General features: G+C 39.4%; 1 protein-coding gene across 1 annotated transcript in view; it reads right to left on the bottom strand.

The window, feature by feature from the left end:
• Window positions 1–1,551: 1,551 nt before the first annotated feature.
• LOC122061377 overlaps window positions 1,552–23,113 on the bottom strand; it is a 48,711-nt gene continuing 27,149 nt past the window's right edge. Inside the window, exons 2-7 of the mRNA XM_042624620.1 lie at window positions 3,279–3,407; window positions 2,769–2,880; window positions 2,614–2,662; window positions 2,388–2,463; window positions 2,207–2,260; window positions 1,552–1,843 (exon numbers count right to left, since the gene is read on the bottom strand). Coding sequence (XP_042480554.1) covers window positions 1,586–1,843; window positions 2,207–2,260; window positions 2,388–2,463; window positions 2,614–2,662; window positions 2,769–2,880; window positions 3,279–3,407 — 678 coding nt within the window. The 3' untranslated portion in view covers window positions 1,552–1,585. The remainder of the gene's footprint in view (window positions 1,844–2,206; window positions 2,261–2,387; window positions 2,464–2,613; window positions 2,663–2,768; window positions 2,881–3,278; window positions 3,408–23,113) is intronic.

The following is a 23,113-nucleotide window of genomic DNA, read 5'->3' as shown; positions in this document are numbered from 1 at the left end:
CGAAGCACAAAAGTATCCACTGGTATGGTCTTGATCTCCGAATGCTCACTCTCAGGTTGGCATCCTCGTCGCCGGCAAACGTATTCCAACGCCGAGCGATAAGTATTAAAATCGAAACCATTGTCATCAATGAATCACTTGCCATAAACCCATGAGAACTCTTGCCTGAGATCCGTGTATGATCTACAACTCCTCCTCAAACGAACCACGTTCGTTGAAATCGAAGAATCAGAAGTAGCAGTAGTCTCAACAGAGTCATAGATCATCGGATCCAACGAATATTGAAGTGGGTTTTCTGGAACACCTTCTGAGATGTTCGCAGCGACGCCATTGTACCCTACAAATGAAAGCAAATCTCTTTTCCATGCTTTGCCGTGGGGATTTGCTTTTGGTTTCTTTATTCTTCAGACAGCATGACCATTGGACAAGAGAATCCCATTGGACTGAAATTAAATGAATAAAGGAAGAAACAAAATGGACAAATTTAACTAAATTTTTTTATTGTTAAGAAATTTAACTAAATTAACTTGCTCAAAGTTCAAAGCTACAGGAGATAATTGAATATTGTAGGAGGGAATTTTTTTTTTCTTTGAGCTAAATTCAGAACATAATTAGCGAAAAGAGGAATAATAAAAAGCTATCATCGTTTCTTCCATTCTGAAACCCACAAGCTCAAGTGAAGAGAACAAGCAAAAAATTAACAGAATCCCAATTTCTCTTCATAGAATTGGGTCTAAAAGTCTGAGAAGCAAACAAAAGAAACGAAGGTACAACAAGAAACAAAAGTAAGAGAGCCACAATGGGAAGCAAAAATATTAACAGAGTAGCATTGAGAAGTAGAGACGATGAATGACGATGGCGATGACGATATAGATTGTTACTGGTTTGAAGCCAAAAGGGTGTCAATGGGTCTCCGTTTTCTTCCATAATCTCGAGATTCTGGACTTCTTTCTTCTAAGTAACAGCTTTTGGTTAGCAGGAACCTTCGATTTTAAGGCCGATCAATAGAGACGAAGAAGTGGAAGGGGGCAGGTGGTATTGAGCCTTAGTCAAAGACTTGCCAACCGCCATGGAACTCAAACGGGAATGCAATAAGTGGGGCGGTAGGGTTCAGTAGAGTTCAAAGAGAAAGGGTATAGGGAAGAGGGGTTTATTTCATTAAAGGTATAATAGGTATTTCATGTTTGGGAGTGTAGCTTGGGCATTATGATAAAAATTCATGTGACTTAACAGCAAAAACTAACGGTTGGGGTCGTTAGATAGAATATTTTTCTTGTACGGGAGGTATGAGATATTTTCAGAAAAATGTGGGGTCAAGTTGATATTTCACCATAATCAGGGGAGGGGAGTGATATTTACCCTATTTGATAATATGAATTATCCACCAGCACCAGAACCTCCCGGATTCCTTGACGGGGATCTGTATACATTAAGTTCCATCCACTATGTCATAGGAGTCCATAGAAATCCTAGCCGTATCACTCAAAATCCTATACAACCTATTCTTAATTTATACTTGCTGGGATACATGATCCTATCTAATCAACTAAAACTAAGTCAATACAATTATCAAGTCGCAATACTTTCATCTCCGGCGTCCACCGAAACCTTCCCTGTAACGTACCTCCCAGCGAGCATCATCATCATCATCAGAGCCACTACCAGCCTCACTAGTGTTCGCCTCTGGTGCCACAACTGCTTCGGCAACAGTCTCATCACCATCTTCAGTATCATCATCGGAGCCACTACTAGCCTTGCTAGTGTTCACCTCTGCTGCCACTACTGCTCCAGCATCAGGCTCGTCACAAACATCAACATCTTCGGAGCCGTTAAGCTTGTTTCCCTGTCAATGAACCAAGAAAGATTACCATATGAGACTGATCAGTATCATATCTTAGAATCACACCAAAAGAAGGTTAATGCCTACCAAATTGTTCACTGGAAAATATATGCAATTGTACTTTCTAAGATTTATCTGTAATTGAAAGATAATGAGGTTGCAAATTATCATTCTCAATTCTCTGAAAGAGTGGGTTTTTGTCATGTTGTACATTCTTTCTTTTTCTTCTTAATACAATGAATTTTTAGCGAAAAAAGGAATTACATAGAAAGGATTGAGTGACCATGGGAGACTGAATCTCATAAACTAAAACTTCTTCAATGCCATAAAAGGGAATTTCAAATTGGAATTCTTCATTGCACTTACATTCTTATTGTTGTCAGGCGTTGATCCAGCAGGAGGAACGTTTTGAGCAGCCCACTACATTAATCAAACCAGAAAAAAAAAAAAAAAAAATAATAATAATAAAATAATAAAATAAAATAATATTAAACTAATGCTGTGCTTAGGATTTTGGTGAACAATTCATGGGTAAAAATCAACTTACATTTTTTGCTGCTATTTTGAAAGCTTCTTTGTGAAGTATATCCGGATAGGTGGCTTTAACGCGTTGTATTTCCTCCCTTCCAATGGAAACCAATTTACATAATCAGCTCACATTTATAAGAGAATATGGAAAAAAAAATTAACAACAGAAATTATCGTTTCATTCCGGGGAAATCTGCGCATGGAGTAATATTAGAGATTAAAGATTATGAACATTTTCTCCTTACTTCAGAAATAGATTATATGCAGTAGGAAGTCGTTTTCTTTTCTCCTGAGCTGCCAAAGTCCAAGCAAAAAGGAACATGAGAGCGAGAGAGAGAGAGAGAGAGAGAGAGAGAATAAATCTTTCATTCTTGAAGAACGAGTGTTAAGAAGTATCTACGTTTGACTGCAACGGGTGCCATAAGCAGCAGCTGTTCGCTGGATATGGAGGAGGAAGCGGTGAGAGATTGGCTAGGTTTCCCCTTACTGTTATCTGCGGAAAAGCCTTGCATCTACATGGCATGAACACATTCAGTTAGACCCTTTTTTTAATTTCTTAAGAAAAGATTATGAACTAGGTATCAGATATAAAAGAGTCCAGAAAAAAAAAAAAATCAGAAAAATATTCTAAACAGTCAAAAGATGAGTTTGACTTTAGATTACTTTCTTTTCTAAGGTTTTTTTTTTTTTATAATTATTTATTTATTTATTTGTTTATTTTTTATTTTTTATGAGAAAAGATATCAACAAATCTCTTAGGAGGCCTTGCATCTACATGCATTAGCCCTTCCGTGGCAAGAGTGAATAGTCTTTATTCTTTCTTTTCTAGTGTAGAAAACTCATTTATTAGATTAACCAAATTATATATATATATATATATAAATACATAAGTAATGCATATTACACTCACCTGATTGTTGGCTTCAAGTCTTGGCTTCTTAATCTTTGGCAGAGGTTTTGGCAAAACACCTGTTTCGATGTACCTTTCAACTTCCTTCAAAGATCGGAAAAATGTTCTCTCCAAATAATTCCAGTAGTACTGCATAATTTTTAAGCTAAAATATTAACAGAAAGGAGAAATTATTAAAAAGAGAAAAATAAAAATATATGCATAATTAGATCAAGATTTCCTTTTGGATAGGTAATTAAAATCTGGTTACACAGTATTGAATGTTATTTGTCAATTAAATATCCTACCTCATAGAGTTAAATAAGATAAATATGGAAAAAAAAAAGTTGGGTGAATAGAATGTATTTAAAATCAAAAGAACATTCCTCCAAAAGAAGGAAAGAAAAGAAAAAATAGATGAAGAGAACTTTGCAACACACTTGACAGCAAACTAAAGAGGATTTATTTTTTATTTTTGCTAAAAATCATGTGTATTGATAAAAGGGAAAAAAAAGAAAAATAGGAGATACAAGCTGGGTCTAGAGAGACACCAGATACAAGAATACATAGGATGGAGGAGATTGAGATCTCAGGGTCCTCTCCTCACCTTCGGCATGGCCATCAGCAAGGAAGAGGATCCTCAACTCCACAAAATAAAATTAAGAAAATCTATATATTGGTCTACCTTCTGCATCCCTTCTGATCTCATCCAGCATTGAATGAGGAAAGGAGGGACAAAAGACACTAGATCCACTTCTAGCCGTACTTTTTGCTAAGTAATCCACAATTGGATTTGCCTCTCGATAACAATGAGATAGTTTCCATTGAATGCTGGAAAGATATGGATAAAGAGAACACCAATCCTGCAAAATGCACCATGGGATTTTTTTTTGAGTAAACTGCTAGCAATACTGCCAGTGAGTCTGTTTCAATCTATAATCTTTCAATCCCCAGTTGCTTTGCTAGCTGAATACCATGTACCAGGCCTTGAAACTCTGCTACATAGCTAGTTATAACTCCCAAAAAGGATCCAAAGGAAGAAATTACCCTACCACTTGAATCTCTGATAAGTCCACCCACAGTTGCCCTTCCTGGGTTCCCGAGAGAGCACCCATCAATATTTAGTTTTTTCCACAATGAGGGAGGAGCACACCAAAATACTTCGAGAATTCCTGGGACTTTATTTTTTCCTAGCGAAAGACCTATCATTCGAGCACAAATTAGATCTACCACTGTAATTCTCTTACTTGAAGAGATTGGAAAGAGTTCTCTAATAGCAGTAAGAACTTGGTGCAAAATAAGCTCAGCTCTTATGCCTTGACCATCAAATTTTCTTGTGTTCCACTACTGCCAAAGGAAATAGGGAACAAGAATCAAACCAGCCATCTAGGCTTCCTTAACTAGCACAACTTTTCCTTTGGCTCTCCACCACTGGAACATCTCACGAATAGATATATATTGATCCCAACCAATATTGAAGATTGAAGCAAAGAAGACCCAAACTGCCTTGGCATAGTTACACTCCAAAAATAAATGCTACTTTGTTTCAACTGAATCACAACATAAATCACATCTAGAGACTAAGCATACTCCATTCTTTTTTATCACCTCATCTGTAGATAAGTAGCTGTGCATCAATTTCCAACCAAAAAGTGCATGACGAGCAAGAAGACCACTCTTCCAGACACTATGATACCAAGGCACTTTTGGGTTATGTTTCATGATCTCCTCCCAAGCAAATTTTATAGAGAACTTCCCTGACAAACATGGACTCCAACAACATATATCCTCAGCCTGGGATGGAGGAATAACAATAGCCCTCACCTTAGCAAAGATGCACCTCAGCTCCTCAGAGACAACCGGAGGCAAATTCCAGTAAGATTCTCTGATGAAGTCCTTAACATATCTCTCTCTGGGGAATAGAGAAAGGTCCACACCTGATCTCTCCTTAATAGACCACCCATCGATCCATCTATCTTTCCAAAAGATAATCTTATCACCATTCTTAACAATCCACCTTTCCTTAGCAGTCACAAAATTCCACATTTTTCTAATTCCTAGCCAAACAGATGAGGATTTATAAGATCTTCTCATCTCCCCAGATTTGGATATAAACCTTCCTCTGAAAAAACTCCCCATAGATGACATGCTTAATCTTCCAAGTATTTTTTCTGAGAAATCCATATTCACATCTCAAGCTCTTCTGATTCCCATACCACCTTCCTCCTTGGGCTTGCAAACTGAGTCCCATTTCACTGTAATTTTTTTTTGCAGAATCAACATCCCTAGACCATAAAAAAATTTTCATTCATCACTCCATGAGAACTACCAAAGATGACGGCCACCAATAGATTGCAAAATTATGAAGAGGGATGCTTGCTATCATCGAGTTCACCAATTTCACCCTTCCCGCCATAGAGAGAAATTTTCCCTTCCATCCAGAAAGCTTTCCTTTAATTTCATCCATTAAAGGGAGTAAAGGATCCCTTCTTACCCTTCCTTTAAAAATCTCCTCACCCAAATATTTTGTTGGAAAATTACAGCTAGGAATCCCCATTACCTAAGAGATCCTCTCCTTTCTCACTGTAGGAAATTTCCTATAAAACATTTTTCTTTTCTCTAAGTTAATATGCTGCCCGAAAAAAGCTTGATATTTTTGAAGAAACAAATTTCAACTTTCTCACACACCTAAGGGATCCATTCATGAAGATAAATATATCATCAGAGAAAAGAAAGTAAGATGGAATTTTTACCCCACGAGGTCCTCCCAAGGTCTTGACTTCATTGGAATCAATGAGCTTTTGAATTCCTCTACAAAGAACTTCTTCAGCTAATATGAATAAAAGAGGGGAGAGAGGATCACCTTGCTGAAGGCCTCGATGAGTACTGAAGAAACCCACAGGGCCACCATTTAACAAAATAGAGGCGCGAGTAGATTTCAGAGTGTTTCTAATCCAGCCAATCCATTTTTCTCCAAAACCAAATTTCCTCGAAACTGAAAATAGGAACTCCCAGGATAGCATATCAAATGCTTTCCTAATATCCAATTTCAGCCCAATACCTCCACCCCGAAAGGAGCTAAACATCATATTAGCCAATTCAGATGCTATAGCTGTGTTGGAGGAAATGATCTTCTCTTTCTGAAGGGCACCCTGCTCTTCTGAGATTAGTCTAGGAAGAAGATCACTCAGCCTCGATGCCAAAATTTTAGTAATAATCTTACATATAAAATTTGCCATACAGATCAGCCTATACTTATCCAAAGAGGAGGCACCTTCCACTTTTGGGATCAAAGCGATAAAGCAACTGTTCACTCCATTAGGAAAGTAGCCTGAGATAAAAAAAGCTTTAAAAGCCTTCCATAAATCCCACTCGACAATGCTCCAACACTTCCTAAAAACGCACCACAAAAACCATCTGGCCCTGGAGAACTTTCAGGGTCTAAATCCCATAATGCTTTTTTAATTTCTTCATTACTCGTAATAGCTTCAAACCCTACTCTGTCATTTTTTTCTAGAATTTCTGGAATGCAATCAAGAACATCAGGGAAAGGGGTCAAGGGAACTTCCTTGTGAAAGTTTTCATAATATTCCACAACATACTGGCTCAAACTGTTCTGTTCTTCTATAGCAATTCCATCCTCCTTCTTGAGAGACCGAATCATATTTTTTGCCCGCCTTATCTTTGTAGACAGGTGAAAAAAAACTTTGTATTTTTATCACCCTCTCTTAACCATTTTATTCTTGCTTTCTCAACCCAGAGAGCCTCCTGATCTTTCATTGCTTTCACATACATGGTTTTAGCATTTGATTCACGAGCAAAAAGTTCATCGGACATACCTACAACTTCAATTTCTCCTTACACATCATCCAAATTATGCTTTGCCTGCTACATGGCCAAATCAAAATTTGGAAAATTTTGTTTCACCCAATGTTTAAGAATAGGCTTTAAGCGCTTCAAATTCATAGTCAATCTAAAAATCGGATGGCCCCAGGCTTCTTGATCCCAAACCCCTTTCACAACCTGAAGAAATTCACAATGATCCATCCAGAATTTATGAATTCAAAAAGGAAAGTTACCTGGTTTTGGGATTGCCTTTGAAACCAATAAAATGGGAGCATGATCTAATCCAGATTGCAGAAGGACTTTTTGTGCACAATCTCTGAAAAAATTCAACCAAGCATCATTGATGAAAGATCAATCTATCAATGCCATGACATTTTTGAACCTCCTGTTATTGGACCATGTAAATTTTGGCCCTTGAGATGGAATTTGAAGCAAGGAGCATGCATCCACCATAGCACCGAACTCCGCCGCTAATCCCATGTTGTAATGACCTGGCTCTCTCTTCTCATTAGAAGACAAAACAGCATTAAAGTCTCCCACAATTGTCCATGGCTCAGTTCCAAATGAGAAACTAGTGAGATCCATCCCCAACTTTTGGCTTTCAGCCCTAAAACAAATTCCATGAATCGCAGAGATGCATACCGTTCTACCCATCCATTGGAGAGCGATGGTGAGCTGCTGCTCAGATTGAAAAATAACTCTTGGGCGAACAAGTCTATGATTCCACACAATCCAAAGATTAGCCTTCTTATCACTCCTACTATTACATAGCACCTCTGGAGCAAAACCCAACCTATTAAAAAATAAGGTTGGAAAATTCAAAGCATCCACCATTGGTTCCGCTAAACAAAGAATATCAGGTGCATGCTCCTTAACCAGTAGATGAAGAGATCTTTGAGCTACACTCTCCTTACCCCTCTAATATTCCAAAAAAGAACCCTTATCAAGAAACCACTTGACTAGGACCTTTCTTATCAGGCCTATCTACCTGACCTTTACTAAGATGTTTTTTCTTCTTTTTGTTTTGGTCAGAAAGACTTCCTTCCACTACAGCTGCACCCTTGTTACAAATTGCCCCATCAATGGCTGCCACCTCTGAGTGGATAACCATAGCTCCATTGCATAAAGAAGAGGATGGAAGTTTTTTGACAACCATATCCTGCCCTTCCTTAGCGCCCATTTTTCTTCCTTGAACAGACATAGGAATAGGGTTAGAAGCATGAGTACCTCGTGTAGTAGTCCTTCTTCCTCAAGCGCCCTGTCTTTGAATGGCTGAGCACGGATCAGCAACGTGCTTCCTATTCGAACCTCCTCGTAGTCTTTCATAAATATCCTAGGAAAGAAGGACAAAGCCAGCCCTAATCCATCCAAACCCCTAGACTGAACCATAAAGGGTCAAAGCACCAAACCCCTATAAACCCTTAAGCACAACAACTTCTAGAAAAGAATAACCAGCCCAAAACAAACAATCACTTGGACATAATCCTAGTAACTCTAGTCTACGGAGGAGGATGAGAGCTAGACTGAATAAATTTGTACTTTTCTCATTTTAATTGTTGGGAGGAAAGAGCCAGACGTCTTAACGATTCTTTGTAGCAATAGGAGGACTCATTCGTTCCAAATGTGAACAAATGTAATAATACTATTTCTAACATTTATACTTAAGAATTGGTTTTTTTCTTCAGTGAATGGAAAATATATTAAAGAAAAAAGAGAGAAACATATATAATAGACAAAGCCAATTCGGCTAAACAAGGGACAAGACCTTAACCAAAGGAAACTAGCCCATGAAGAAAGGGGAAAAACAAATCCCTAAGAAAAAGGATGCAACGGAACAAAATCCAAAGTGTAGAGAAACAAGAGAAAGAATGGGATACAAGAAAATTTGGTAAGGGTAGAAACCTACAAAAAGGTATAAGTAAATTAGATGTGAATACAGTTGGTTATCCAAAATATAATGAAGTACAGATACAAGTGGCCAGGTTCGTGATTCTTTTAGTATTTTTCTAGGCATAAAACAAATTTATGAAGCAGAGTTTGAGGCTGTTATGAAGGGCATTTCGATGGCTAAGGAACTAGATGCAAGGGGTCTTTGGATAGAGTCTGACTCGACTGCAATAGTTACTGCGCTTCAGAGAAACCATATCCCATGGTTCACTCTTCAAAAATGGTTGACAATTCTACCTTTCCTAGAATTAATCCCATGGAAGATCTCTCATTGCTTTCACGAAGCAAACCTGATAGCAGACTTCTTGGCAAAAAAGGCTTCCAAATCTGGAAACTCAGAGTTCTCGGTGTCATTCCCTAGACATGTAGTAGAGTATTTAGCGAATGATATTCAGGGTAGGCATCATTTTAGATTCCTCTAGGGCTTTTGCTAGCTCTCTTTGCTGATGGCCATGCCGAAGGTGGAGATTGCTAGTGGTGCTAGGGGTTTCTGCTTTGCTCTTTTCTTTGGCTTTTGATGTATCCTTTCTTTTACCTTATTAATAAAGATCATCTTTTAGCAAAAAAAGATACAAGTGGCACTAAAGACATTGCAATATTTTTGTCAATAAGATGCCATAATGAATATATTGTTATAAACCTTTATTGGAGTTGTTAGGGAGAGATGAGAGTTCAAGAGAGACGTGATGGAGGAGATGGATTCAAGGTTTCTAGATTCTCATGGAGGATGTGAAAAGCAGTTCTTTGATCCCTTCTGGAGTGGGAGTGCCACCTTCATCCAATGAGGTTGTTAGGCTTACTAATCCAGCTATTGAGAATGAGGAGTAGAATGGGAACATCCCCGTCACCACTGTAATTGAAATGAATAGGGTGGCCTAGAGTTGGAACGCCTCCTCACCCTTGAAGAGTCATAATTTTTTTCTCATATATAAGGTTGTGCAAAGCTCTACATATATATTTTTTTTCTACAAACCTTTACATATGACTTCCTTTGCAAATAATAAATAGTACTAGAGAAATTAAATCACCTTGACGAACTACCATCTTTTTTCTTTTGCTTGAAGATCAGTATTTTTGCTAGAAGATCAGATTGTATTAAAGTAAAGGAAAAAGGAAAAAAATAGAGTACAAAAGCTAGGAATGAGCCTCCACCTTCGGCAATGCCATCAGCAGAGGCTCACAACTACTATCTCAAAATAGATAAAAGTCTAAAGCACGGACGGCCATCAATATCTGATTGCAACTCATTGGCAATGTGAAGGGGGAGATGCACATCAGTACTGCCAATCCCTGACTTTGCTGTTGCCTTAGCTAAGAAGTTTGCAACTGGGTTTGCTTCTCTAAAGCAGTGGGAGATCTTCCAATCAATGGAATTTAAATAGTCGAGGAGGTGAGACCATTCTTGTAGCACTGACTAAGGAATTAGCCAATGTTGGAAAATAAAAACTACAACAGAGGAATCAGACTCGATCCAAAGGTGCCTTATGTCCATCTTGCGAGCAAGTTTTTAGTCCCCTGATAATACTCCAAATCTCTTCTGAAAAATTAGAAGAAATGCCCAAGTTGAAATTGAAGCAGAGCAGCTTTCTACCTTCATGATCCCGAAAAATCCCTCCACCTCCTGCTCGACTCGGGTTCCCAAGGGATCATCCATCTACGTTGAGCTTCACCCAAGATCTCATTGGTCTGCACCAATGCACATCTAGAATGGATCGAGAAATTTGGGAAGATAAAGCTAAGTTCAGACGTCTGCATATGACCAAATCTTTAGCAGTTTTGGGAACAATTTTCAATCTGCTATAGATAAAACTTGTCTCCCCTTTGATGCCGTGGATAATCATAGTTGGATTCCGTGAGACTCCTTCAAACCGCCTCTGATTTCTTTCAAACCATATAGCATCAATCACATAACAGCTCCTCCAAGCAATAACCTCTGGTGCAGAGTTAAGACTCCCCCAAACCACATTAAACAGCTCCAAGGCACCATTCCCGATCACAGAAGAGAAATAACATTCAAAGAATAGGTGAAAAAAGGATTCAGAAACCGAACCATAGAGATCACACTTCGAAGAAAGTTAAATCCCTCTAATCTGAATTAGATCACCTGTTGGTAGCTTCCCATGAATCCAACACTAACCTAAAACAGAGAGCCTAGGAGGGAGGTTCTTATTCCAAATCAGCCCAGCCCAGGGAACCGTCAAGCTCTGAGCTCTGAGACCTTGCCAGGCAGATTTCACAGAGAACTGACCCATCGATTCAAGGCCCCATGAACACTGGTCCTCCATATCAGAGGAGGGGAGATTGATGACCTTAATAGTTGTAAAAGCATCATGTAACAAGGCATACTCGACCTGGGGTAGTGCCCAATGACCCTGCTCAATGAATTCAGCAATAGAGTGATTGAGGTTAGGAAATACCACATCACTCAGACCAGATATCTCAGAAATGGACTTAGGACCCCACCAGTTGTCTCTCCAAAAATCAATACTCCTTCCATCGCCAACAAACCATCTTTCATTTGCTGTCACAAAAGGCCACAATCTCCTCACCCAGGCTAGATAGAGGAGCTTTTATGACCTCTTTTAAGCACACTAGAGACAGACAGGAATCTCGCTCTAATAATCCTACTCAGTTGAGTGTCTTCATGCTTAATCTTCTAGGCTAATTTAGCAAGAAGGGCCTTATTCACATCTCGAAGTCTTCTTAGACCAAGTCCTCCCTCCGTAGGTTTGCAAACCTGATCCCATCTCACAGTAATGGATTTTGTCGGATCAGTGTCCCCTGTCCAGATGAAATTTTGTATCCATTTTTCCAGGCATTTGATCAGTGGTAGGCCACTAATAAATTGAGAAACTATGAAGTGTCATCCCAGATATAACAGATTTGACAAGTTCTACTTGACCAGCCATAGAAAGAAGCTTTCCTTTCCAGCCAGCGAGCTTGGACTTAATTTTATCCAACACCAGGAGAAGGGGGTCCCTTTTTACTCTTCCATGAAAAATAACCACACCCAAATATTTGGTAGGGAAATTGCAAGTAGGGATAGCTAATTCCTCAGCTAACCACTGTTTTTCTAACTAGAGGAATCTTCCCCAAAAATAACTTGCTCTTTTCAAGATTGAAAAACTGGCCTGAATTACTTTGGTATAATGTAAGAAATTTTTTCAAATTTCTAACATACCTTTCGGATGCATTCATGAATATGAGCATGTCGTCAACAAAGAGCAGATGAGTAGGGACTTTAACACCTCGAGGACCAGCAATAGGCTTGATAGAGCCTTTAACAGCCAACTCTGTGAGACCGTGGCATAGAACTTCCTTGGCAATAATAAATAAGATAGGGGAAATGGGGTCTCCTTGCCTTAGGCCTCTACTAACATCAAAAAATCCCACTGGTCCTCCATTGAGAAGAACCGAAAACCTGGTAGACTATAAGATAGTACGGATCTATCCAATCATGATGTCCGAGAAGCCAAACCTTTTTAGAACTTGAAATAATAAGTCCTAGGAGAGCGTATCAAAATCTTTTCTAATGTCAATCTTCAGCCCAAGGCCGCTGCCCATGGATGAGTTTCCCATTAGATTTGTGAGCTCAGAAACTAACCCAATATTAGTCTGAATAAATTTCCCTTTCTAAAAATCCCCTTGCTCTGGAGAGATTATTTTAGGGAGAACACCAGCAATATGGTTGGCCATAATTTTGGATAAAATTTTACAGAAAAAATTCCCCATACACAATAGGAAAAATTTCTCAAGAGATTTGGCTCCCTCTATCTTAGGGATAAGAAGCAAGAAATTATTATTAATGCCTTTAGGGAGAATACCTGAGGAGAAGAAACCCTTCGCTGCCCTGCACACATCAATGCCAATGACTTCCCAACAGCCCCTAAAGAATGCTCCCAAATACCCATTTGGACCTGGCGAGCTATCAAGATCCAACTCCTAGACAACTCGTTTTATCTCTTCATCCGAGGGAATGGAGTCCAAGGTTTGCCGGTCAGAGTCTTGAAGGACCCGAGGAATGTAGTTGAACACCTGAGGGTGACTGTCCAGGTCTACATGCCTATGGAAGCTCTCAAAAAACTCATAAATATAGGTGCCCAATTGCTCTTGATCTGAAATCTTATCTCCATTTTCTAGAACAATATTCCTAATGGAATTTTTAGCTCTTTTTACTCTGGTCATAATATGGAAAAAGCGCGAACATCTATCACCTTCGTGCAGCCATTTGGTCCTGGCCTTCTGGGCGCGCAACTTCTCTTGATTTTCAGTAGCTTTCTAGAGTCTAGTCTTTGCATCAGCCTCTTGGTCAAAAAGGTGCGTTGAAAAACCCTCCTCCTCCATGCGATGCTAAATGGCATCAAGAGCAGCCTGTAAGGTGGTCACCTCATGGTCTAGGTTAGGGAACGCCCCTCGTGACCAGGATCTCATAGCAAACTTCAGCCTCTTTAACTTCTGAGCAAGAATGAATGTGTAGGATCTAGTGATTTGGGACTCCTAGTTCTCTCGAACTATCTCAAAGAAGCCAGGGTAGTCCATCCAGAATTTATTAAACCTAAAGGGGTGGTTCTTTAGCTTACTGGAAGAGCCAGAGCACACAAACACAGGGGCATGATCCGAAGCAACATGGAGGAGGACTTGTTGCATGCAATTGCAAAAGTGTTCAGCCATTCTTCATTCACAAAGGTCCTGTCAAGGACCGCAGTCACATTCCCTCTTCTTCTATTATTACTCCAAGTAAACTTTCTGCCCGATGAAGGAATCTGGATCATTGAAGTTGCATCTACCATGGCCCCAAATTTAGTGGCAGTGCCTATACAGAACCTGCCCTAACCTCTTCTCTCATGGTCAAATAAGATTGAATTGAAGTCCCTTATGATCATCCTTAGCCGCCCCAAAGGGCTAGCCGCGAGATGCATCCACAGGGCTCTGCGGTCAGCCCTTAAGCCTTTGGCATGCACCATTGACAGGTCAAGAAGAATACCCTTCCAGTCAACTTACAAGGAAATATGTCGATCAGACATGGATGAAACTGTAGGAGCCTGTAAAGACTGCTTCCACATCACCCATAAATTTGGCTGTACGTTAGATCTTTCATTCGAGATGAAATCTACTGCAAAACCAAGTTTATTAAAAAAACCTTGGAAACTTCAAGACAGGGATCATTGGTTCAGCAATACAAATCATATTTGGGTTGTTAACTCAAACAATCTGGCCTAAGGTTGCCTTGGCAGCAGCCTTTTTCAAACCGCGGATGTTCCAGAAGAGAACCCACATGATCACATGTGTTGATTTAGGCGATCAGTCCAATGTTCAGACTAATCCTCCACTTGAACTTGCTTGCCTTTCTTCTTCTTCATTCTGGTCCACCCTGTCTGACCTTCTTCTCTCTGTAGAGCTGCATTGTCAACCCTTGTCATTCCATCCCTTGTGCTAGGCCTACCAGTTGGCCTCTGAGTGCCAATATTGATAGCAACATGACCGCCACGGGTGACATGCCACAAGCTTCACCATCCCCAACCAGTCCCACCGCCTGAGAATCTGGCCCTTCATCTGATACCAAGTCAGTATCAGGGTCTGGGATCAGTTGGTGTTGGATCTCCCCATGTGCCTAACCTAGCCCCACATGGGTCGACCCATCACTAATCCCCAAAACCACCTCCATTCTATCATTCGTTTGAAAATTTGAAATGTCCTCCACTCTGGCCGAATTTTGAATGTTTTGAATATTTGAAATAGAGTCCACAATTAGATTGGCAGCTCTATTATTGGACAGAATATCCACTTCCTTCCCAAATGGAGAAGGTCTCCTTGATTGGGGTGTAATCGACTCCAAGGTATTATCAATTGAATCCAAATCTGATTCCCCTTCCATATTGGGAATATCCTCCCTTTGATTCTCACTAGCACCATGGACGGTTCCTCCACCACTCGAGGTACCTCCACCTCCATGCTCGGCCTGATTTGCCCCTTGGGAGGCTAGGCCGCCATCCTCCTGGTGAGGCCTGCTTGAGGAGAAGTTGGTCATTGGAACCACCAACCCCCTTGAAGAATTATCTGCATAAATGGCATCAGGAATGCCACTGTCATTTGCCTGGGGACCTTCCTTTAAGTCGGTAGCCGTCTTCTCCCTGCAGTCACCAATGATGTGCCCCACCTTTTTGCAAAATCCGCATTTCCCCAAAGCATCTTCGTATATTAATGGTTGTTTGAACCAAAAGAGCGTAGAGGTGCCCGGCTGCCTATGCTCAACCTAGATCTCCTCTGGACGCAAACCCCCCACCTTCATTTCGACAAGAACAAGAGCGTAATTCCCAAACACAATGTATTTTGTACGTTGATTAAGAGAAATAGGTCAACCTGCAGCCTTGGCCATTGTTAGAAGTACCTTTTCATGTTAATATTCCAGAGGCAGATCGGGGAAGAGCACCCAAATGAGAGCCTTGTTGATAAATTTGTCATCGACATTGAAATTAGGGTGCCATCTCTGAAAGCGAACAAGCTACTTTCCTACTTTCACAGGGCTTCTCCCCCACATGGAAGCCATGTCCCCCTTAGATTCAAACTGAAAAATAGTGAAGCCTTTACCCATAGGTACCATCTTCACATTACCCTTAAGGTTCCAGTTCTCCCGAGCCTCCTTACCCACATTATCAAGAGAAAGAAATCTAAAGTAGAGCCTACCGATTAATGCATAATGATACCTGACTAATCGTTCTTCATACTCATCCTGAGGAATGATCATTTTAGTAAGATTCTTAGCATGAACAGGATCAGGGAGGTCGTTCACCTCAAGGATCGGACTACCCACTGCTCTTGCATATGATTTCTTAGGGGCCGGAATCTCCAAAATTGCTGCCACTGATTCATCCTCTGAAGGTAGCACCACCCTCTGTAAGGGGGGAGCTCCGCCTCCATCTAGATCTTGACCATCGCCCAAAATCCTAGCCTCCTTGGCATTCTTGTCACACTCACCTTCACCGACGCTCTCCATTCCACTTAAAAGGAGGCTTGCTTGAAGATTAGTATTATATCTATACTTCCCTACTTAATCTACATTTATGAAAAATCTAACTCGCTAAGGAAAACCAGTGTGATATCTTCTAGTTCTCGATGGTATGCCGTTTAAGCCATGACTAGGTTTTGAAGGGAAAATAACAGATTAGTAAACAAAAAAGAATTTCTTTCTCTTGTTTGACAAAATATTTTGGATATTAATTAGCAAGCCGACATAGACAATTTATCTCTTTACCAAAGTGCTTTAAATTATTGAATAAGAGGAAAAAAATAAAAAAATTCTGTAGTTATTTTATCCTTCTTTTTTTTTTCGCTAAAATTTTATTTCATAAGAAGAAAGAAAAGAAGAAAACAATTACAACCCAACAACCAATCCAACAATAAAAAGAACCAATAGCCTCCCTATCCTCCCACCTTCGGCATTGCCATCAGCAGGAGAAAAGGAAAAACTCTAAGGGAATCTATAATTTGGTCTTCCCTCGGCGTCTCTAGAAAGAAAATCCCCTATGTGAGGAGGCAATATCACATCAACTCCTGAAAAACCACTCTTAGCCGCATCTCTTGCCAAGAAATCAGCCACTGAATTCCCCTCTCTATAATTGTGAGAAATTTTCCAAGAAATTCTTCTCATGTAAGGCTGGAGATATAGCCACCTTTGCAAAGCAAACCAAGGAATCTTCCTTTGCTGAATTAAAAACACAACAGCACTCGAGTCTGACTCAATCCACAAATGTTGAATGTCCATGTCCTTGGCTCGCATCAAACCCTCCATCAGCCCCTCTACTTCAGCCTCAAATACCCCTGTCACTCCCATATATTTTTTATATGAACATATCACTTTACCAAAATGATCACGAAAAATTCCTCCCGCTCCAGCGTGCCCAGGATTTCCCAAAGAGCTCCCATCAAAATTTAATTTGATCCAATTGATGGGGGGTTTGCACCAATAAACCTCCAAAATGTGACGACGATTATCTTTTTGGATAGATAATCCCAGACGTTTGCAACACATAAGGTCTACCAAGGAATTAACTCCCTTTGCTATAGGAGCATTTATTCTTATTTCTTCAATCACCATAAGCGAGGTATATTTTGTTATCCGCTCCACACCCTCATAGACTCTATTATTTCTTTCCCTCCACAAGTGATCTATAACAATACCAAAACCCATGGTCCACGCCTCCTTGCAGCTCACATTTTTATTATTTCTTTTCCACCATTGGGCGAGCTCCAAAATAGAGACCTGAGCACTCCATCTAAGGTTAAAACAGTGACATAAATCATTCAAGATTTCATTAGAAAAAGGGCACTCTATAAATAGATGTTGCATTGTTTCTTCTGCTGCCTTACAAAGAACACATCTGAAAACAAGAGGCACAGCTTTTTTTTTTACCATTTCATCAGTAGGAACCTTTCCATGAATCACCCTCCAAGCAAGAGATGAGACCCGCGGTTGTTGCTTCTTACACCAAATGAGCGAAGCCCAGGGAACCGTTGGCTTTTTTCTCTAATATCCTCCCACGCAGATTTCAAATTAAAATTCCCATCATAAGAAAGACTCCAAACACATCTGTCAACACATTCATAATTTGGGATTTTAATTTGCAAAACAGCATTAAAAGCATCTGTCATGAAGCATGAATTTACCACAGGTATGTTCCACCTATGATTGACGATAAATCTGTCCACCTTTCCATCAAGCATCGATCTATCCACATCTTCCACACACTCTTCCAGCGCAAAGCCTCCCACCCAATTATCCTTCCAAAATTTTATATTGCGACCATCACCAACTACCCATCTCTCCTTAGAAGAAATAAAATTCCAAATTTTTCTAATGCCAGGCCATATGGAAGAAGCACTATATCCTTCCTTCGGTAACCCCTGTTTATTTAGGAATCTAGCTCTCAAGAATCTACTGGCCAAGGAATTTTCATGCTTGATACGCCATGCTGTTTTACAGAGCATAGCTTTATTCACATCTCTCAGTCTTCTCAATCCTAAGCCCCCTTCCTCCTTCGGCTTACAACATTGATCCCAATTAACAACAGTTTTTTTTGTGGCATCAATCTCTCCTGACCAGACAAAATTGCACATCCATCTCTCCAAAGTTGTAATTAGCGACGACGGCCACCAATACACAGCAAAACTATGAGCTGGCATACTCATAATCACCGATTTCACTAATTCAACTCTTCCTGCCAGGGATAACATCTTGCCCTTCCACCCAGCCAAACGGCCTTTTACTTTGTCCATAATAGGCATCACAAAATCTTTCTTAACTCTACCTTTAAAAATCTCCACCCCCAGGTATCTTGTAGGAAATGTACAAAGGGGAATCCCCAATTCTTCTACAATAGCCCTCTTTCTCTGAGAAGATATCGAGCCCACAAACAATTTACTTTTCTCCAAATTGATACATTGGCCAGAAAATTCTTGATACATGTTAAGAAACTTCTTCAGATGTCTAACATATCTGATAGATGCATTAGCAAAGATGAATATATCGTCAGCAAACAAACTATGAACTGGCAATTATTTTATCCTTCATTTATTGGGTATATGATAAAATGGCAAGAATACCACTTTACTAGAATTAATTTTTTTTTTTCCTAAAACTCAGAAAGTAGACTTTATTTAATAAGGAGAAAGAATAAAGATTACAATGAAATGATGGATTACTAATCCACTTTCGGCATGGCCATCAGTAGAATAACAACCTAATCGAAAGATTACAAGTGCTCATGAGAATTTGTATTTGGGCCTCTTTTAGCTAAATGCAAAGGTGCTTTATATCTTTAGGTTGAATGAGATTTTATTGTAGTGGTAATAAGCGTCTCAAATCAGAACATCCCATGTATATTTCGGCTGCAATGGATGGAATTTAGTGGTTACCTTACTTCTATTACATGGAAAATTACCCACATTAACAGAGAAGGATATACCGTCGCAGATATTCTAGCAAAAAGAGGGGCGTCGTCTCGATCTTCCATATCTTGGATGACACATCCTGATTTTGTTAATGATAAAGTCCTCTGGGGCGTATAGGAAAGACCTAGATTTAGATTTACTTCAACTTGATTTTTTATCCTTCATTTGTAGTTTCTCTGTTCTGAGTCTTCTGTTGATGACAATGCCGTAGGTGGGGTCTCAGGACATTGATAGATGGGCTTTAGCTCTCTGCTGATTAGAGTCCCTTCTATATCTTTATATTTGTAGTGATCATCTGGGTATGCCTGGAAGATTTCTTTGTACATCCCTTTATTCTAATATATTTTTTCATTTGTTGATTCATAGCAAAAAAAGTACTTGGGCCTCATTTGAGCATCCTAGTAGTATCCTCAACTATGAAAGAGGGTGGTGCATCCCAAGATGTAGAAGTCCGAGAAATTGTTTTATGCTTGGCCAGCTTGTCAGTGATATAATTTGCTTCATGGTAGCAGTGAGAAATTGTCTATGAAGAACAATCCAATAATTCCTTGTAAGACCAGCACTGCTGCTGGAACATCCCTGGAATTGTATGATTTTGGATGCATAACACTATGGCTTGAGAGTCACATTCGATCGAACGGCTCCTCCAGTTCGTTGTGATTTCCTGGCGAATGCCTATTAAAAAAACTCTAAATTCTGCAACAAATAATTGGATTGGAATTCCTTTATTGTCTCTAAAAATGTCACTTAATCCTGTTTGACCCGGGTTTCCTAAGGAGCAACCATCCTTGTTCAGTTTAATAAAGCCTTGCTTTGGAGGTTCCCCAAGGATTTCAAAGATTTTCTTTTTAGTTCTCACTAGAACACTCTTGAGATGCAAATGCCTGGATAATAACAGGTCAGGGACCGACTTCACGTTGACAGATGTGAAGGAGGAGAAATTAGCTACATCACACAAAATTTCCCTAACAAGTAGCTGAGATGTTGTGGTCACATTATCATGGCGTCTGCAGTTTCTTTATTTCCAGATATGGGAAGGAATAATAATAAGAAGAGTAGACCAGACCTATTGCAACTGAACAACATTTGTTTTCCTCTTCCACAATGAAAACGGTTCCTCTATAGATAGATCTGAAATAAGAATAGGAGTTCCTTCCACACATAAGTACTGAACCCACAATCAAGAAAAAGATAAGACAATGATTATTGATTCTTATGGCTGACAAGAGAGTGTGGTTCTTTTCAGAATTGGGTTAATTCTCCATTAAGTCGGCTTGGGCAGGCATCAAACTCAATAACCGACCCTAGGGATGGGTAACCCTGGCGTGCCAGAAAGGCTTGAATCCTCGATTTTCTCTATTTGGAAGGAGGATGTACCACAAACGTCTTCCCACTGATGATCAAGTCAATAAGCGCAAGGTGCCTATGGTGTCTAGGTGTGATTTAGACACTATAATATATGGAAGCTCAATATTTTGGATTTGATCACATATCACTGCTAGTGGGGGTTTTGAAACCATTGGAAGAGAATAACACCTATTCTCTATGAAGTCTGCCACTGAAGTTGTTAGATCATGTGAAGAGAAGGAACTTCTATCAAGGATATCAACTATTTGAAAGCCCTCCAACCAGCGATCATGCCAAAAAAAGAAAGAGTTCCTATCACTTACAATCCACCCTTCAAATTCTACAATAAATCCCTATACCTTGCATATACCAAGTAGAATTGATGATATAGTTGAAGTCTTTAGTGAACCATCTTTAGCAGTTGAACTGCCTCTTCAGAATTTTCCATACAATGATTGGTCAAATTTTATACAACAGCCCAACTTTTCTAATAAGGCAAGGTTGACATCATAAAAGTCTTCTTTTATTTTATTTTTTGGCTAAAAGTTAGTAAAAGTATATATTGAATAAATAGAGAATTACAATCACAAAGAATGGGAGAAAAAACCCATTGAATTACCTCTCTACCTTCGGCATTGCCATCAACAAAAAGGCAACCCTATCAAATGTAAAACTAGCTAATAGAATCTATATCGTGGTCTCATATTTGAGTCCCAAAATATTTCATGGAAAACAAAGAATGGCACAAAGTTCTAGCTTGTAGTTAAAAATTCAAGTTGTTGCAGCATGTTTAGCCAATCTATCTGCTACCACGTTTCCTTCTCGATAGTAGTGTGAAATCCTCCATGAAATGCTATCTAAATACCTTTTATAGAACCACCAGTTTTGCTGAAAAATCCATGGAAGTTTTTTATTGATGATGCAATTCACCACAACCTACGAGTCACATTCAATCCACAAATTCATAGCATTCATCAATGAAGCGGTCTGCAACCCATAGAAAAACACGCTGAATTTTGCCATGAAGTTGGTTCCCACACCTTCATAGATAGCAAAACTTCACTTTGGAGATCCATTGCTGTCTCTAATAACGTCACCACCCCTAAAACAGCCTGGATTTCCAAGAGAACATTCGTCAATGTTTAATTTGAGGCAATTAGATGAAGGAGGCACCCAAATAACTTCAAGAACTTTTGCAAAAGGTGCTCGGGAAATTGATATCATAAATTTTTTGGAAACCAATAAATTAGGAACTGAAGAAATGTAAATATTTGCCATTTTAGAAAAGTCCTGGAGATCTTGAATTATTGAATTCACCCCTTGATCTATTGGACGAGATTTATTATTAAACCTTCGATTATTCCTTCCCTTCCAAATATGGTGAGGAATCAGAATAACTGCAGAAAGCCATACCTTCCCAATCGACACCACTTAAGCATTTCTCTTCCACCAAGAGAATAACTCTTCATGACAGGGAAAACCGCTCCATCTTTGATAAAAGAAAAATTCACCAATTTAGACCAAATTTTGCCTACAAAATCACAGTCTAAAAATATATGATGAATTGATTCCACATTTTTTAGGCAGAGATAACATCGTGACACCATAGGAATATTGCGCTTCGTTATTTATGGATAGTTAGAAGACTACCAAACGGTGCAGCCCTTTTTTCCAAATTAAATTCATCCAAGCCAGGGCAGAAAATTTCTCTCTAAGGCTGCTCTAAGCCGAAAAAATAGTGAACTTGCTCATTCAGAAAGAGACTATACTCAATTATCTTTAACAGCCACCGTGGGGAAAGGAATGGACTTCACCAGATCACAAAGTCCTTCATAAAATCCGAAACAATCAAAGGAAGAGCCCAACGTCCTTCTACAATCAAATCTGAAACTTTTGGTGTTAAGTTAACAGAGAAAGGCTGACCATTAGATATGATATCATAGAGACTCTTACCATTAATCCAACGATCATACCAGAAATCGATTGAGGATCCATCACCTATTATCCACCTTTCCGATGCACAAATAAAGTCTAGAATATTTTTCAGCCACGGTAAGATTGAAGAAGAGATGTTACCCTTTTTAAGGGACCCATTTGTAGCTACAAATCTTCCACGAAGGAAAGAAGCAAACATGGAGCTATCAGACTCAACAAACCAAATGTAGTGGCAGATTTTCATGCTAAAGAGGCGGAAAAATCAAGGATTTCAAGCTGTTTGGCTTCCTTCCCTGTGCGCATCAATTCTGAAATTGCTTTTGATGCGGATTCATGACCTAGATTTCATATTATGTATTAGCAGATATTCTTCCCTTGCTGATGGCCATGCCGAAGGTGGGGGAATTAAAATTCCTAGCTTTGTAATTCTATTTTTTCTTTATTAATGAAATTCTACAAATCTTTAGCAAAAAAAAAAAAAAAAAGACTTAACAAACCAACAAAATTTAGTAAGGATGGCGAGATTAATATCTTTTAAACGATGGACACCCAAACCTCCCTCATTTTTTGGCTTGCAAAGAGTACTCCATTTCACTGTAATAGCCTTAGTTGAATTCGCATCCCCACTCCAAAAAAAATTGTGAATCCACTTCTCCATTAATGAAATCAGCATACTAGGCTATAGATAATCTGAGGAAGTGTATGGACAGGAATATTGCACATTACAAATCTCACTAGCTCAACTCTTCCAGCCATCGATAAAAGACGACCCTTCCATCCTACAAGACGAGCTTTAAATTTATCCACTAAAGGGAGGATAAATTCCTTTTTAA

This window comes from Macadamia integrifolia, chromosome 14 (assembly GCF_013358625.1).
Source record: "Macadamia integrifolia cultivar HAES 741 chromosome 14, SCU_Mint_v3, whole genome shotgun sequence".
Classification (NCBI taxonomy): domain Eukaryota; kingdom Viridiplantae; phylum Streptophyta; class Magnoliopsida; order Proteales; family Proteaceae; genus Macadamia; species Macadamia integrifolia.
Note: the sequence above shows the minus strand (reverse complement) of the source record. Positions and strands in the feature narration are given on the sequence as shown.